At 39.8% G+C, this 16250-nt stretch overlaps 1 protein-coding gene across 14 annotated transcripts in view; it reads right to left on the reverse strand.

Annotated features, from left to right (window-relative positions):
- Positions 1-16250, reverse strand: part of RNF111 (ring finger protein 111) — a 63054-nt gene that overhangs the window by 46641 nt on the left and 163 nt on the right. For 10 of the 14 annotated variants that reach the window (XR_012661677.1, XR_012661675.1, XR_012661676.1 and 7 more), the window contains exon 2: positions 267-1159. Coding sequence is in view for 11 of the 14 variants with exons in the window: in XM_075100230.1 (XP_074956331.1) it covers positions 267-1159 (893 nt within the window). In the remaining 3 variants the exon portion in view is untranslated. Of the gene's footprint in view, positions 1-266; positions 1160-6594; positions 6700-9952; positions 10055-10432; positions 10678-16181; positions 16245-16250 lie in introns of those variants that run through there. The other 4 variants (XM_075100234.1, XM_075100236.1, XM_075100237.1 and 1 more) reach the window with 4 other exon arrangements.

Raw genomic sequence — 16250 nt, forward strand, 5'->3', positions numbered from 1 at the left:
TTACCTTCCAGTACATTGTTTAGAAGCCATTAACTTCACCTTTTACATAAACGAATTCTAGATTTGTTGTAATTTTACTGGAAGCTCTGAATGTACTTTTCTCATCAAGAATTCATGGTGTGATGTCCACGTTACTTGCCCGAATTCTATTTGTAGTATAACTTCTATAAAAACACAAAAATGACTCTCCAAAGCACTTACTTAAAAAGCATATTGTACATGATGAAAGCTTATTAATAAAAAGTACTTCGAGAATTTAGTTTTACCTGAAGGAATAGCTGTACTGTTCTGGTGGTTTTCACCAGGTGACACAAATAAGTCTTCATCCCCTTCAGTAGACGAACTGGAAGAAGATTCACTACTGAGATCATTCTCACTGGAACTGCTAGAGCTGGGTAGTAAAGCGTACTTTCTTCGAGCTAACACTTCTCGCTTTTTCCTCTGCATTAAAATTCGCTCTTTTTGGTTCTGTGTCCGCTGTGACAAACTTGTTTTCACAAATCTCTTCCTATATGGAAGTCTTCTTAAAGAACTGCTGTGAAAACAGGGCCTTTTCATTAATAACCCAGGCACAGAGTCTGCCTCAGTCCGAGGCCACTTTTGTGACCTTGCACTATGAGTTCTACTTGTAGTATTCAACACTGCCTGAGGGTGTCTTATAGGACCATCTTTTTCTTCATCAGAAGTTACTGTGTCAGAGTCTCCAAAATGTAGGCTAGATGAAGGCGAAGAGATACAGTCACTGAAAGAAGAATCATTGTCTTCACTCTGTGTTTCTAGATGCTGTCTTAATCCTAAGATTCCTTGGTTTTCTTTATCAGGACAATTTTGAGTATATGAAGGACCAGCCTGCTGGCTCTTGCGTTTTTTTCGCACAATACTTTTGCCTTGGTCCGTACGGTTGCCATTCATGTCCTTCTGCTTTTGAGAATCAGCACATAAGTGAGAGAACTCATTCCCTACTTTACTGGCAATCATCTCAACTTCTGCAGTGAAGCTTTTGGCTGCACCAATAGGCTCAGGGTTCAAGAGGATCCCCTTCAGACTCTCCTGTCGCTTTGGTGCATCAGAAGAAACTTCACTCTTCATATCCGCTTTTAGAGTATATACTATATTACATTCAGGAGTCCATTTAGACATGGAAAGTTTTAAGAAAGGCCTAGAAATAAAAATAGATACGCATCAAGAAAAAGAAGCATCAGATTTTGAAAGCAAAACTGAAACAAGAGAAAAGCCATTTACTGCTAAGACTAACCTCCCATACAAGATCGAGACTAAGAACAGTCAAATCAACATTTCTCACACTGTTTCACAAACTGATGCTTTCAGGAGCAGCTGTGAGCTAGTTGTTCCTAACAGACCCTGACGAATTACTTATCTCCATTTGCAACAGGTATAAACTGATGCATTATCTCAGGCAGCCTGAGTTCTCTTCACAGCCATGTGCCACTGATTTAATTCTTCAGGTGATGTGGATCTGGAATAAAAATTTTGCACAAGGCATATATGCTGTAGTACTAACATCTAAAGAAACTGTGAATTCACTGGATCTTCCCAGAGATCAAGAACCTTGTGGATCCTAGAACCCCAGCTGAAAAGATCCAGTTGAATGTTCTCACTGGAAATCCTACAAACATTTATAAAAATTACTGTTAAATAGGAGGCCTATATCCTGTGACAATTAAGAACGTGTTTTCCACTGGAATTACAGCACGTAGGTATGTTTTACATCAGTAAGTAAGAAGCTAACTGCATGCAAGTTGGACTAAAACTCCTCTTGTCGGTATATAACACAGGAAAGGTGCTTATTTTCACTGCATCAAAGCACAATTCACAGTAGGAGATACTTCTTGTTTTCAAGTGTTAAACGGAAGACTATTGCATCCTGGATGACAATATATCTGGTTTTTTTATTGCAATATCTTTTAGTAGAATGCACTATAAGGGTACCCTTTTCTCTAGGAATGAAAAAAAAAGAAGTTGAAAAATTATAAAAATCTTGGAATAAAGAAGAGTGTAAAAAGTCAACATTCTAAACAAAGAAGCTTCTATTAAAGCTGTGGAATTCTGGTATCTACCCTTCTCTGCTCCTGACAGCTCCTGAGGAAAATACCAGCTCTCACATGCTCCTACCTATGTATGTACTTAACCTCACAGATATGCACCATCTTTCTTTGGAAAAATTAAGGCCAAGACTTCCATTTTACAAAACTTCTAACAAGGACAAGAAAACAGAATTCAAACCTGTTATAAGCACACCGAGAACAAGCAGTACATAGCCTTTTCCTCATCCTCACAAGGTCACCTTTAAGGGAGTATTTTTGGTCTGTTATTTACACACTATGGTTTTACAGAAATGCAACACTTAGTCAATCTTTTCCACAGTCCAAAAGCAAGCCAGCCCTTCCCACAATAACCCTGTATTTTATCAAAAGTTTTTTTAGAAAATCCACAAAATATTTCTACAGGGGGGAAGTTAATTTTTTTCAGAGAGCTTATTGTCTTTGAACACACCTAACTTACCATCATATGCTATGTGTCCAGCCTATACACAACAGTTTCCTCTGTCCTTTTAACATGATAAATTAAGGGGACAATTATATTTAATTTCTATATTTTCTTAAGAAACAAAAATCTGAACATTTTCTCATTATGTGAGTGCAGTCAGGGTCTGGTTTACAAAGGACTCAGTTCTACTAATCTGAGTGCTTTCCCTGCACCCCCCCCCCCTTATTGTTAAACTCTCATATTGATGGAAATTTCCACACTTAAGTTCTGCATTCTGAATGGGATTCTCTTTGTATAAGCTCTGTTTACTTCAGCACAGAGGCGATTGTGCTGAAATACAGATAGAGCTATTTAAGTTAAAGCAAAAAAAATTAACACCAGCAAGTTTACACTTTGAGAAACTCAAATTGTAAGGTGACAAAAAACCTAAAGCACCACACAGTGAAAACTAGTGCACTTGAAACTATTTACTAGCTCCGCTTTATTCCAACAAGCAGCCTAGATATCTTGTTGGAATAAAGCGAAGCTAGTAAATGCAAACATTTTGTATATTTGCATATTACAACCACAGAAAAGTCTCCAGGAACAAAACGAAGTAATCAAGTACTCTTCATTTTTGCTAACCAATATAGAGCCTGAAGAACTGCTTACTCATGGGAGAGCTGCTGACTTCCAGTTAAAAATTACACAACAGCCTAAACAATTTTTGAAGTGCATGGCAGCAGTCAACAATGAAAAATAATAAATTCCTTCACTATTTAGAAAGGTCATTACAAACCTTTGACAAAAGATTTGACAAAAAAAGACAGAAATGGTAAGCTGTTCTTCCAGCTAAACTAAATTGCAAACCATTTTAAGTGTTTTCGGTACTTAGGCATAAGAAATACCCATAGTATATATAAATCCAATGCTTTTACGCAGAAGACAAAGTTTAAGAGGGACTACAAAAATCTGATGCAAATAATTAAGACTCATTAGAATGAGATTATCAGCTTTTAAACATTTAGAAGATCCTACAAAATCTCCCTCAAATTAAATGTAGTCCTCAGAAGCTTTTTCCAAAAGCAGCAAGATGCAGTAAGCTCAATCAGCATTAGTGTTCCTCCTTCCCAATCAGAACATTTACCTATTAACTTACAGAATCAAGATTTTGAGAGTAAAAATGGCATCATATCTTCTTTAAGCCATGTTAAGTAAAGAATCAATGAAGAGCTGTTAAGACAGCTACCTGAACACTATAAATAGTTATTCTAAGTTCTCCTCTCAAGTGTGTAACTCAATTCAGAACTGTGATGTGTACATGACTTTTACCCATTCATGTCACAGAGGAAAAACCTTAGCTATTAATCACACCAAGACATACAGCAGTGCAAGAAAATTCACGCAAACCGAGGAAGCCCCTTGAAATAGCGAAGTCAAAAAACAAGCTCAAAGTTTGAGATCTTTACAACAGACAAATTTATGATCACATATAAAAGCAGAACACATCCGAGTTATAAGATAGACCAAAGTCTTTTGTCATTAAGAATTAATTCCATTGCTAACAATAAAAAACTATGATAGCATTAAAGCACTAACACAGTGAAATGGTTCATTACACAACATTAACTCAATTTTTTGGTGTAAACTTGGTTGATGAATACATGTATCATTACTTTGAAAATGTATTCTCCATTACATTTTAAAATACGATCAACTTCACCATCAAGAAAAAATATCTTTTTTAGGTGTTAAGAAGCACCTTGATCAGTTCTCTCAAGCTTGGCTACAATAAGTCACAGTGCTTTGGCACAGCCAACTGCTTTGCAGAAAAAGCCCATCTCAAGTACATATCCTACATAACCCCAAATTACTAAACCCAGCTAGCCAAACAGTTTATTCAGCTAATATCTAGACTTCTAGCCAACCTGATGAAAAGCAGTGAATAAAAAAGCTTCCTTTACAAAGCAGTTAGTAGCCTACTTCCTCATTTCCCCCATCTTCAATTTCCTGCTTCTCTCTCATTACATACTCAGTCATTTCCCCTTGTCTGATGCACTCTCCACCACTCAGACCCTAAATATGCACTTAAGGCAACTCAAGTATCCAGTATGGTTGAACCTAGAGGCCAGTGCAGACAAAAATGCTTCCCAAGATGACAGCTCACAAGACTACTAAGAGCTTGTGGAGTGTATTGTCATAATCTAAGAACACAGCAATTCCACTTCCATAAAAATTCTGTGCTATCTCAGACCATTTATGTATCCAACCCAAGTACCCATATATAGAACGGTATCAGGCAAGAGAATATTGAAGATAGAAACTTCCTTTCTGAAACAATCAGTTGTATTTGTAGTTCCTTTATTCAGCCCTCTTATTTTCTTCACATATATTCACTGAACTCACATTAACTTCTAAAATTAATTCTCTTCCCTAGTATGTAGCTTTTATCAGATTTTATTTTTAATGTTATTTTTACACTTACAAGTTAATACTGGTACTGTTACCTTCATGAGAGCACCTCACTGTTGAGGTCTGGTATGTGCAAAGAAATCTAACATTGTGTATACTGTTCCTACCACAGTACTTTTTTTGAACTGGCAAACATGAATAGCTAAGAACTGAAAGAGTGGACCAGCGAATAAATGTATTGCACAAGCTGTATTTCGGAATGCCAACAAGCATTTTTTTCTTCTCATTAAAAAATGTATTTTTATTCTTTTGGCAAGATTCTTCCATCAGATTAATCAAGACACCAAGAAACAGCATAATTAAAACACAAAATTCATACAAGACCTTCAGCAAAATGAGTACTACTACTAACCTAAGTACTACTACTTCCCTTTCTCAAGGGCGGAAAGCCAAACAAGACTAATTCATGCATGACACTGACGCAATGGAGGTTGACAGAGGACTTGGAGCCATTTGAGAAGCTGCATCCCCAACACAATCCCACGAAGATTGAACCTCAGTGCTATCATGACCTGCTCCAACAAAAATGAAGAACTCACTGAGCGGTTCATGAAAAAAACCTCACTTGTTAGCCTAAAAGGGGCAGCTCTGCCCTATTCATTTCATTCCTATCAAGCAGGGACAACCTGTACAGTGCAAAGCAGCAAGAACACAAATATCCAATATTCAGTTCCACTATCAGCAAAACAAGTGCAACCAGATTTTGAAACTTTATTGTACTGGTTCTTCACTTTTGCTTGTTCTTCATTTTCACCACTTCCAGAGACAAACAGTACTCTTTTAAAGCTTGTTTTAACTACTTAATTTTAGCATACTATATATTGGTCTTCTAATCTTTGCTGGAAAATAAAGCCAGTGGTAGTTAAAGATCTATGCATCTTGATAAAATAGGAACAATCAGAAGGTAATCTGAAACTCTTTTGTGTTTGTTTTGATATTATGTAGCATCAAGCACACGTTAATTCACAGGACAATATGAAATACCATTACAAACCACTCTCAATTTCCTTTTTTTTGCCTTAATTCAGCCACAGTGAGAACAGATACACTGGTTTTTGAATGACAAAATTACCTGAGAATTCTTCAAGCAGAAAATACTTACCTTTTGCCTACAGAAAGGCACAGTATTTCAGAATACCATGCACAGTATTAATTACTAACTGCATAATAATGTCTGGAGACAGGTTCTTGCCTATGGCCTCCCAAAGACACTCCATTACATCCAGCCCAGACAGAAGAGTTTGTGCATTGCAGAGGACTGCTAGTTACATGAACCACAGCAACACAGACAGGCTTACTCACTTCTTGCAGCCAATTCTAGGAACCATCACTGGCTTGGAAAGTCTAATCTTAAAGTGAAACAATGTTATTTCAAGTACAATATTACTCTCACTAGCCTTTGCAAAGTCATCTCAAGATAAGTCAGACCACAGTAACAGCACTATAACCAACAGTATCCATCCTCTGGATCAGTGTCTCTTTAATTTTATCCCTGAAAAAAATTCCTCTGAGACCTTCAAGGTTTTCTTCCCCATGCATAAAGCAATTAGCTTGCAACAGAAATATCAGGCCACCTATAGAGTAGCTACAGAACGTGTCTGTTATGACATTTTATCATTCACCTCCGAGACTCACCACCACTGTATTCTTACGGAAAGACTACTGAAAGTGTCTGTCTCTCACATCTTCTAACAGAATCCAGCACAGGACAGCTACAAACAGAAGAGCTCTTCCCTAGGACTGGATCTATGGCCTGGCTCCAGCTGGAATAGACAGAACACACAGAGCATGCACAGCTGGAAGGGCTTCAGCTAGATGAGCTGGCAGGATAAGAACAATTCTGGACAGAATGCTATGAACAACAAGTTATTTCTCCTGCAATACACTATGACTCAGTCCAAAACCACAGGGCACCTACAGAAATCCTAGCATCAATCAAGCATCAGTGAAGCATTAGCATGCACGTGCCCACATGGGCAAGGAAACTGTTTGGGTTTGCACAATGGATACAAGCAGGTGGATTTGACAAATGTGGTGTTCACAAGCACATTCTTCAGTCTAGACATTTCTTTGCTCTGTCCTAGGCGTAAACTCAGTTAGCTACATTAACACTATGTAAATCATGATTTTAAGACATATGCATTATGATTTGGCAATCAGGAATGTTTTGGCTTCAGTGAACTCCAAGACAAACATAACATCAACGAACTTGGAAATAAGGAGTGGTAGCTTTCTAAGAGAGTCACAAACTACATTTTCTTGTTGGAGCTTAAGGTCTTAACTAGGAATTCTGCTTCCAGAGACAGCTATGGAAGTTCTGAGTAACATAGCCATCAGAAATAATTTTTAAAATTATTTCTTAGCCCCCCTGGCAGTTTTGATCTTAATGCAGTATAATTTTGTAAACATTTCTTGATAAAGCTTTGAGGAGCAAAGAAAGACAGGATCTTTGCCACAACTGCTAACAAGAATCCTGCAAGTGAGAATTACGAAATTAACTATTAGGACAGTTTTATGCTTTTCCTCAGGAAACCTGTGAGAAGTAGGAGATTTTTCAGATACTAAACCAAGTAGATCTACCAGTTTCAGAGGTAAGAACAGTGCAGCAGACTTCTCCACTCTTCACCCAGTAGAGCCACGTGGCAGTGGGTAAAAGCAAACATTTTACTTGAAAGGAGCCAAGTATCAGGTCTGCGCTTCATTGGCAAAAAACCCACAGTAGTCTTTTGCTAGTAAAATCATGGACCAGCCTTCTCAGATTTCACTTGGTAAACACTTAAGACATCAGTTTAATTCACAGTCGTTATACTTTTCCAGATAGCATAAACTATATAAAACATATAAACCAGCAAATTAATCTTGTCAGCAAAATTTTGGGCTACTGCAAGAAGTGTTTTCCTTTCTTCCCTCCCCTCTGTTCTATTAGGCCTGACACCAGCCCACCAAGAAAAACACTAATCTAAACTTAAGCCTGAAGGAAGTTCACTAGAGTAACACTTTAGCTGCAGATACAGTTTGTGTTTCTTTTAAGAGCACAGTGGACTTTGGAAGCAGCTGATCACTGTCACTTACACTGGCAAAACTTAAGAGACTACAGCCTAGGAGTAATTATCCTATCCCTATGTTGTACATGTGTCCCATACAACATTACTCAATATACACATTTCTAAATCTCTTCTCAACCTCACTGACATGCATGCAGATAAATCACTACAGGTCTGCTGATACAACTGACCTAAAGGAGGTTGCACATTGGTAAAGCTGTGGAGAAATCTTTATACGACATCTGCCTATGGTAAATCCCTCTGTCTGTATTATCCCTATTGTTTCCATGTGAATTAAATCACCCTGTTCCCTGTCCCACCCCAGCAATTTTTTCCGGATCTATTCAGCCACCTGACACCTAAGCCTCCATTGTTCATCAGCTAGGAAGGGGGCACTATTACCTACATCTTCCCAAAATAATGACCTCACCATTAGAGGAAATATAATGACAGATTCTTCACCTTGGGAAAAAAAAGGCAGTAACTGCTGTCAGCTAAGTTATTGCAACACGGCCACCTCCACTGAAAGACAAGACTGTTATAACTGATCTGGTACCGCAGGTCTACAAAATTATTAATTTAAAGTGCAAGTCACAGGTATGTTAAGATACATTCTTAATATACTTTTACAAAAGCCACTGCTTCACAAAAGACATTTCTGAAAGGTCAGAATGCTCCCAATGAGATTCTGAAAGCACACGTGAAATATGCATGAATACTAAGAGCTGTTGTTCACCCCCAGGCTCCCAATACTAGACATAACCACAGCTGTAGCTGCCAGGGCTTCAACCATCAGTAAAAATAAACAGAATTTTAAATAGGTGAAACTTCAAGGGGTTTAAAACAGGAAGCTTTGTGCCTTACACAATTCTAGTTAACTAAAATGAAATGCAAAATTTGCACACAGCCTTTCCTGTCTTATGAATTCAATAGGTCATTTTATACAGTGGATGACAGCATGAGACAGGTGACCAGATGTTCACTTTATCAAATGAACCAAGATCACATCTTTCCCTGTCAACCCCTGCACATCAGCTAGACTACAAATCTAAATTTGTGATAATCTTGGCTAACAGGTTTTTTTTCCCCCGATTTTTTTCTTCTTGGGATTTTTATTCCCCCACCAGCAGCCCCTCAATCCAACAAAAAGAACAGTAAAAACATTTAAACTGGTGGAAAACTACATTGATAGAAAGGACTAGAGGTATGTAAACTGTAAGAAGCTTTAATTTTTAAGAGTGGCAAAATATTTTGATACTATAAATATTAATTTTCCTCAAAAATGTTTCTACTAAGCATCCAGAATTAACCTGTCTTTGGCATTTTCTACTGGTAACAACAAAGACAATGTAAGGCCTTATCTCACTTCCTGAAAACCTAGTTTTCCTTTACTAGTTTATATTACAGATATTCCACCACAATAAATGCTTCCTAGATCTCCACACTGAATAGCCAATTCTTATCTTTTTTTGTCAAATATTTGTTTCTGAAGTAATCACATTAAAATCAAATAGAGTTGGGCTATTACAGCAGGATCTTACCTCCTGCACAGTATCGTCTTTTGGAGTGGTTCAGTATCAGGAATTGCAGGCATAATTTAATCAGCTAAAACAATCAGACCTTGCTTACGATTTCACAAAATCATTTCAGGCTATGGAAAACCTTACTCAACACAAAAATGCCACGAATGTAGGCCCAGCCCTAATCACTGAAACATATACACCTAAAAAGTACATCGATCCTTAACAGCTGCCCATTTCAGTAAGTTACAAACGTACGTACCCCTGAAGGCCTACATTTCTGAATGAACACTACTTCATCGTTTATCAGGCAAAAAATGTCTGACGATGATTCTTTTACTGTTTTGTTTCATTTTAATATGCGTTAAGAAACAGAATACCAACTTTGCAAACAAAACAAATGACGTTACAGCAACCCCTATTACGCACACAAATAAAACTCATTTCCGTAAGGGAAAATCTGTGACAAATTTTCAAGGAGACGAAACCCAGAAGAGTGCTGCGGCTTCCCGCAGTGAAGATACTGCTTTGTGCGTCAACGAGGCGCTGAAAAAAAAAAAAAAGCCACCAACAACCACCACAAAAACCCAAAGCCAGAAACCGAAAAAACCCACCCAAAACACAACCAAAGAACACAAAACCCCAGAAAAGAAAATCGGAAAAAAAAGCCACCCAGCGTGAAGTTCCCGCCCGCCTCCCTGCCCCCGCGGCCTTCAGCCAGCCCCGCCGGGAGAGGCGGGCGGCCCGGCCCGCCCCGAGCCGGCCGGTCACCGTTGCCGCCGCCGTTACGGGGTGGGGCCGGCGGAGTGGAGCCCGCTGTCCCCCTCCTGGCCCCAGCGGGCCCCACCCGACGGGCGACAGGGCCCCGTAGGGTGCGGGGCAGCGCCGCGGCCTCGCCACCCCCCGTACCTGAGACGGTAAGGCCGAGGGAAAGAGGCGGCTGCCGCTGGGGCCCTGCTCAGGGCCTAAGGGGAGGAAGCGGCCCCGGCAGGCACCGTAGGGACGCCGCGTCGCTGCCCGGCACGGCCTGGAAGGCCGCTGCCCACGGGCTGGCCGCAGCCACCCGAGCGCCGTTGACACGCCGCGAGGCGGGCGACGTTTTGTTGCTGCGCTGCCGCCGTTCCCTCCCCACGCGCAGCGCGACACTCCGTCCTACTTTACAGCAGTCCGCAAAGCGCAGTCGCGCTAGCTCGCGCCCCGCCTCCCGTCAGGCGCCGCACCCCCTACCGGGCGGAAGCGGCGGCGCACGGCGAGGCGCCCCTCACGTCCCTGTGACCGGGCCGGGTCTCCCCGCCACACCCCCCGGCACCCCCAACAAACAATGCCAACGCCGCCGCCTCCAGCGCCTGATGGCCCTGAGGAGGACAGCGAAGAGCTCGGCAGATGCCGGGGAAGGCAGCTCAGGCGGGACGGCGGCCAGCAGCCACCCCTGCCCTGGCCGGCCTCGCTGCTGCTGCATTTCTCCTTCCAGGTTTTGTACAAAAGCGCTAGTTTTCTACCCAGATATGTCTCTTCCTTCTGCATGGTGGTGCCTGGCGGCTGCTCAGCTGTAGCTAAGCCGTCGGAGTTGAACTGCCAGCTCTCAGGCCTCTGTGGTGCTGCCTGCAGTAGATTGCCATGCCGCCCCTTCACCATTGCCAAGCCTAGTGCACAAAGAACAGCTTTAGCAGCACATCGTGCTGCCCTTCTCGCAGCCAAACAATAGCTGCAGCTGCTTGGAAATGTGGACAAATCGTATTTGCTCTCTTTAGAAATAGGGATTTAATTTGCGTTTACTGCAGTAATGCACTTACTGACATAGGAACAGAGAGCCTGCCTGCTCTCCTTTACCACTACACTACTGTTGCCACTATACCTTGTTAAGGAACTTCTACAGCTGAGGTACATGCCCTCTGTACAGTGACCAAGTCTCACACCTACCTAACAACACAGTAAAGCATCACGACCTTGTGAAGTCTCTCATTTAGCAGAAAGCTGGAGTGTTTGTTAACTTTATAACTGCCCAAGGCTGCCAAAGGCCATGACACCTTTCTGCCAGAGACGACCTTTCGTCACTGTTAGCGTACACATTCAAAATCCTTCCAGCGTAAAACAAGGGACAGAAAAGGGTTGTATACTGTCAGTGACCAACAGATATATAAACCCAAGATTCTGAAGTGAAAGGTGCAGTCTGGTCTACCAGTTGTCAAAGATCTCACTCAGAATGCAATGCCACCAGAATCACCAGTATACAAGAGTTCTTACATGTTCTGAGGAACTGAACAACCTTTGTGCATCATTACAAAAGAAATGGTCATTGGGAAAAAATGCATTTTGAGACTATTAATTGAATGAGTTTGTGAATGGAATTTCCTTAAAGCAAAAGTGGATAAAAACAACATGGAAACTATTTCTCAGGCAAGAAAAAAAGGCTTTAAAGAAGGTCTTTACTTCAATAAATGCCTACCTCAAAAGAGGATATATCTCTACGGGCAAGAAAAAAGATTAGTAAGCAAAGGAATGTCTGAATATGTCAAAGTGTAGAAACAAAATGCAAAAGGTGCTAGACCATGTAAATGATATGAAAATAAACACATTTTTCAGCTTTATGTGTAACATGACAGCACAGGAAAAAGTGAGACCCACATACAGTGAAGGCGATAAAAAGGATCACAGATGATTTCTTGTGGTTTCAGAACCAAAGTAATAATTCATTTCAATTTTCAATAAAGACAAAATACAGGTCATCCAACATTAACTTACTACCTTTTTTTACACAGTTTTTTTAGGGTGTTTGGTTGGTGTTTATTTTTTTAAATCAAGGAAATAAAGTATGTTGTGTCCAGCCAAACTTCTGTGAACAATGACATTGGGTAACATATGAAATAACCACTGAAACTGAGAATGGGGAGCAGCACAAAAATCAGAAGCATGACTAAAACACTCAACAGGAGATAGCAACAGACAGTGGAAAGGTGGTCATATCATATTCAATGGAGATCACTAACAGCTTGATTCTGTAAGCAATTTTAATATTTTTCATTAATGACTGGAACTGAAGTTCAAACATCAATAAAAATCTGCTTGGGGGGAATATCAATACTATACATGGGCAGAACTGAAAGACCTTGAAGACTAGAGTAATAGGAGCAAGGTGAAAAAAAAAGTAGAGTAAAATATAAAGAATGTGCACTTGAATATTAATGACTAAAAGTTTTGGTATACGTTGAGGCAAGAACTACTTCTCTATGTTTTAAAAACACTGAGTATCACTGCATTTTTGTAGAGCCCAATCACGTTAAAACTGCAGAGAGTATACAGTTATACCAATTGCATTAAGCCGTAAAAGAAGATGAAATAGCTAGTGCTTGGTCCTCCATTATGCTTCAGTGTGAGGTTGGCAATAGATTGGCCAGCACTGTTGAAACTGGGATAATCTTCCATGCAGAAAAAAGCAAAATTACAGAGCCTGGGGAAAAATGTAAAAAATCCAAGGGCATTCACAACTTTCAGGTGTCTCACATACATGACAGACAAAAAAGAATTTACTGGAGTACAGTTTTGGACTTCTGTGTTTGCTGTCATTTAAATATTAATATCTGGGCCAAAAATTTCTCCTCTTTGAAAGTCTATTACTGTTGCCTAATCGAACTTTACCACAAATTTCAGAATGGTATAAAACAATCTTCTCTTTGAAAACTAGTAGATGTTTCATGAGACTACAAAAGAACAAATACAGTATTTTTCTTAAAAAAAACCAAACAAACAGGAAATTAGGAACCAGCCAACCTAATTACAATTCCCAGACGAATTCAAAATATTTGTAGCTATCTGGAAAAGAACAAAGTGATAAATAGCAACCAACATGACTTTTTAATGACAATCTATCAAACCAACCTACTTTCCATTTACGGTTCCAACACACAAATAAATTGAAGATCTTCAGTGAGGCTTTTGACATTCTTTTCCATTGATATTTTCTTAAGGAAAATAAGGAAATTTGATATGGACAGAAACTACATAAATCTGGTGCAAAACTGATTGTACTCAGAGGATCACCATTAGTTAGTAGTTTTCTCTCAAACTCTAGTTTATATCAAGTAAAATTCCCCATACACTTCAATAATGGGTAAAGGCTTAGAGATTATGCTTATAAACCTGCAGCTGACATCAGATTGAGAGGTACTACAAAGAGCAGAAGTCAAGACTAGAGTATGAAATCACTAGGGGGGAATTCTATAAACACCAGTGCAACGTTCTGCACTTAGCAAGAAACAATCAACTGCACAGAAAAGAGATATTGTAATAAACTTGCAGAAAAGAAACCAACAGGATTACAAGCAGAACATGTCAACAAATTCATGAGGTTGTAAAAGGCATACATCCTACTGAGATGCATAATCGGAAGTGTTGTCATTAAGATAACTTCAAGTTGTCAAAAGATTGGACAGGAGCTAGAGGGGTCCAACAACAGGTCATGTGTTTCAGAACTCTGATTTAAAAATAATAATTCATGCTTTTAATCAAAAAATAAAAAGACCAGACTAAAATATGGTAACAGTCTTAGCTGATGTAAAAGAATGCTGCAAAAAGAAAGGGAACACTGTCCTTTGTATTCACTTTGAATAAGAAGGCTAAATTGCTGCAAAAGGGATTTAATCTAAACATTGGAAAAAGGATAGTTAAGTACTAGACTGCCCAAGGAATGAGTGGAATCTGTGTTTAAGGCTTTAAGAACAGGTCAGACAAACATCCATCAGGACTGTTTTCATAATAGTGTATTGTGCCTTGAGGCAGGAGTATGACTGACAATACATCTTAAGGGAACTTTGGCTCTGTTGGTTGTTTTTCATTGGGGGGGGGGTGGGGGGGGTGGGGGGTTAGGTGTACAGCTTTGACATCCACATGGCATCAACCAGCCAGGCATGAGGTTTAGGTAAGTCATGCAACCCCTACAGAACAGTACAAGTGCTGTATCTGTTAGCCCTCTCATCTTTCCCAAAACTGGACACTTGTCTGCACCAATACTAGAACCTAACAGTGGGGTTTATGTGTATTTGTACAACAGTTTACCACACTAAAACTGACAGCCCTGATTAAGACTTTGTTGCACTGCTGAATTCAAAATAATATGCAAATGAAACACATTTAAGACATTTTCATGCACTGGTTAAATGTTACACAAACACAAAAATCTGCTTCTGTAGTCTAAAGTTAAGCTACAGAGTGCATTTATTAACTTCAAAGTAAATCCTAATGTATCTGATGTTAGTACAAATGTTATCACAAAAGATAAATGAGAAAGAATATATATTCTTGCTTATGCTGAGATTGTTCTTTTTATAAAATCTTGGTACCAAGTGCAACAGCAGCATTACATATCTAAAAGATACATGCAATTATCAGTCCGAACCGTGTTTTTTTAAGACTTCTGTGCATGCTTAATTTTTAAGTACACGGATATTAGTCTTTGCTAACTGATACCTAGATAAGCAAAGTATTATTTAAATACTTAAAGTGCATTTTGAAAAGCAAGAAGAAAATGGTGTTACAAATCTTTGTAGGATTCATGACTCAATTTGCACAAAAGGTTATTTAACCAAGATTTATTAAATAAAATGAACCCTGACTCATTTTTTCATTTTTATCAGTATGCAATTTCTGAATGAAGAGACAGAACAGAAGGACTGTTGTGACCTAAACTGGTTTAGAGATACTTAAATTCACAGATTCTTCCTCATTTGAAGATTTAATAACAGGTGTAACATCTAATACTGACAAAATAAATTCAAGTGCTCCCTAAAGAAAGTGAATTAAATGGTAACTAAGAGGTAACACCTTCCATTACATGGTACAAATACAGCCTAATAAATCATAACAAAAGGTACTTTGTTAACAATTAAAAACATTAGTATTGTACTTCTAGAATACTTCCAATAAAAAACTTTAGCCAAATAGGTCTACTTCTTCCTAAATTGTTCTTCCTCTAATCTTTAAAAATCATTGGAGCTACTGATTAAAGGAACTACTGTTTCACCTGAGTAAAACATAAAATCAGCATCAATTATTTAAGCATATTTACTACACTCTGAAGTCAGTGGCCAAAGCAAGCAAGAAGGTAGAACACAACTTGTTACTGCAAACAGAGAAGTACTGATAATATGTAAAAAATATTTTGCTTTTATTTAGGAAAAAAAACCCCAAAGTATTATTCTGACACGACTCCACTGAACGCTTTATTACAAGACCTAACAAACCGAGAAAGCAGGTAAGTACATATGCCTCAGCAAAGCTTTCCAAAGCCTACAAGAAGAGAGAACCTGCAGTAGCCCCACCCTGAGGAGCACCCCCGCCCTTGGGAGCAGCCGGGGGCCTAGCGGCTGCTCCGGGCTCCACGGCGGCCCCCTCGCACTTGACCCGACCCACTACGCGTTTACGATAACACACGCACAATCACCACACACTTATTAAACGTTATTTTTTTCCCTGAACAGGCCCTCAGCTGCATAAAGCCTTCAAACACAAGCTCTCGGGAGAAGCCAGCAGAACGCAAGCCGACACAATCGGGGTTAGCGCCATGCCTCCTCAGGCCGGTCCCAGTCAGGGGAGCCGCGGACACCTCCCTGCCTCAGCGCAACCCGTGCCCAGCCACACCACCGCCCGCACCACCCTGGGACACCTCATGGCTCTCGGCGCTGCTCCCTGTAGAAGCAAAAGTACAGCCCCAAGCCGTGCCAAGCCCCAGCCC

Source organism: Phalacrocorax aristotelis, chromosome 7, assembly GCF_949628215.1.
Source record: "Phalacrocorax aristotelis chromosome 7, bGulAri2.1, whole genome shotgun sequence".
Lineage (NCBI taxonomy): Eukaryota > Metazoa > Chordata > Aves > Suliformes > Phalacrocoracidae > Phalacrocorax > Phalacrocorax aristotelis.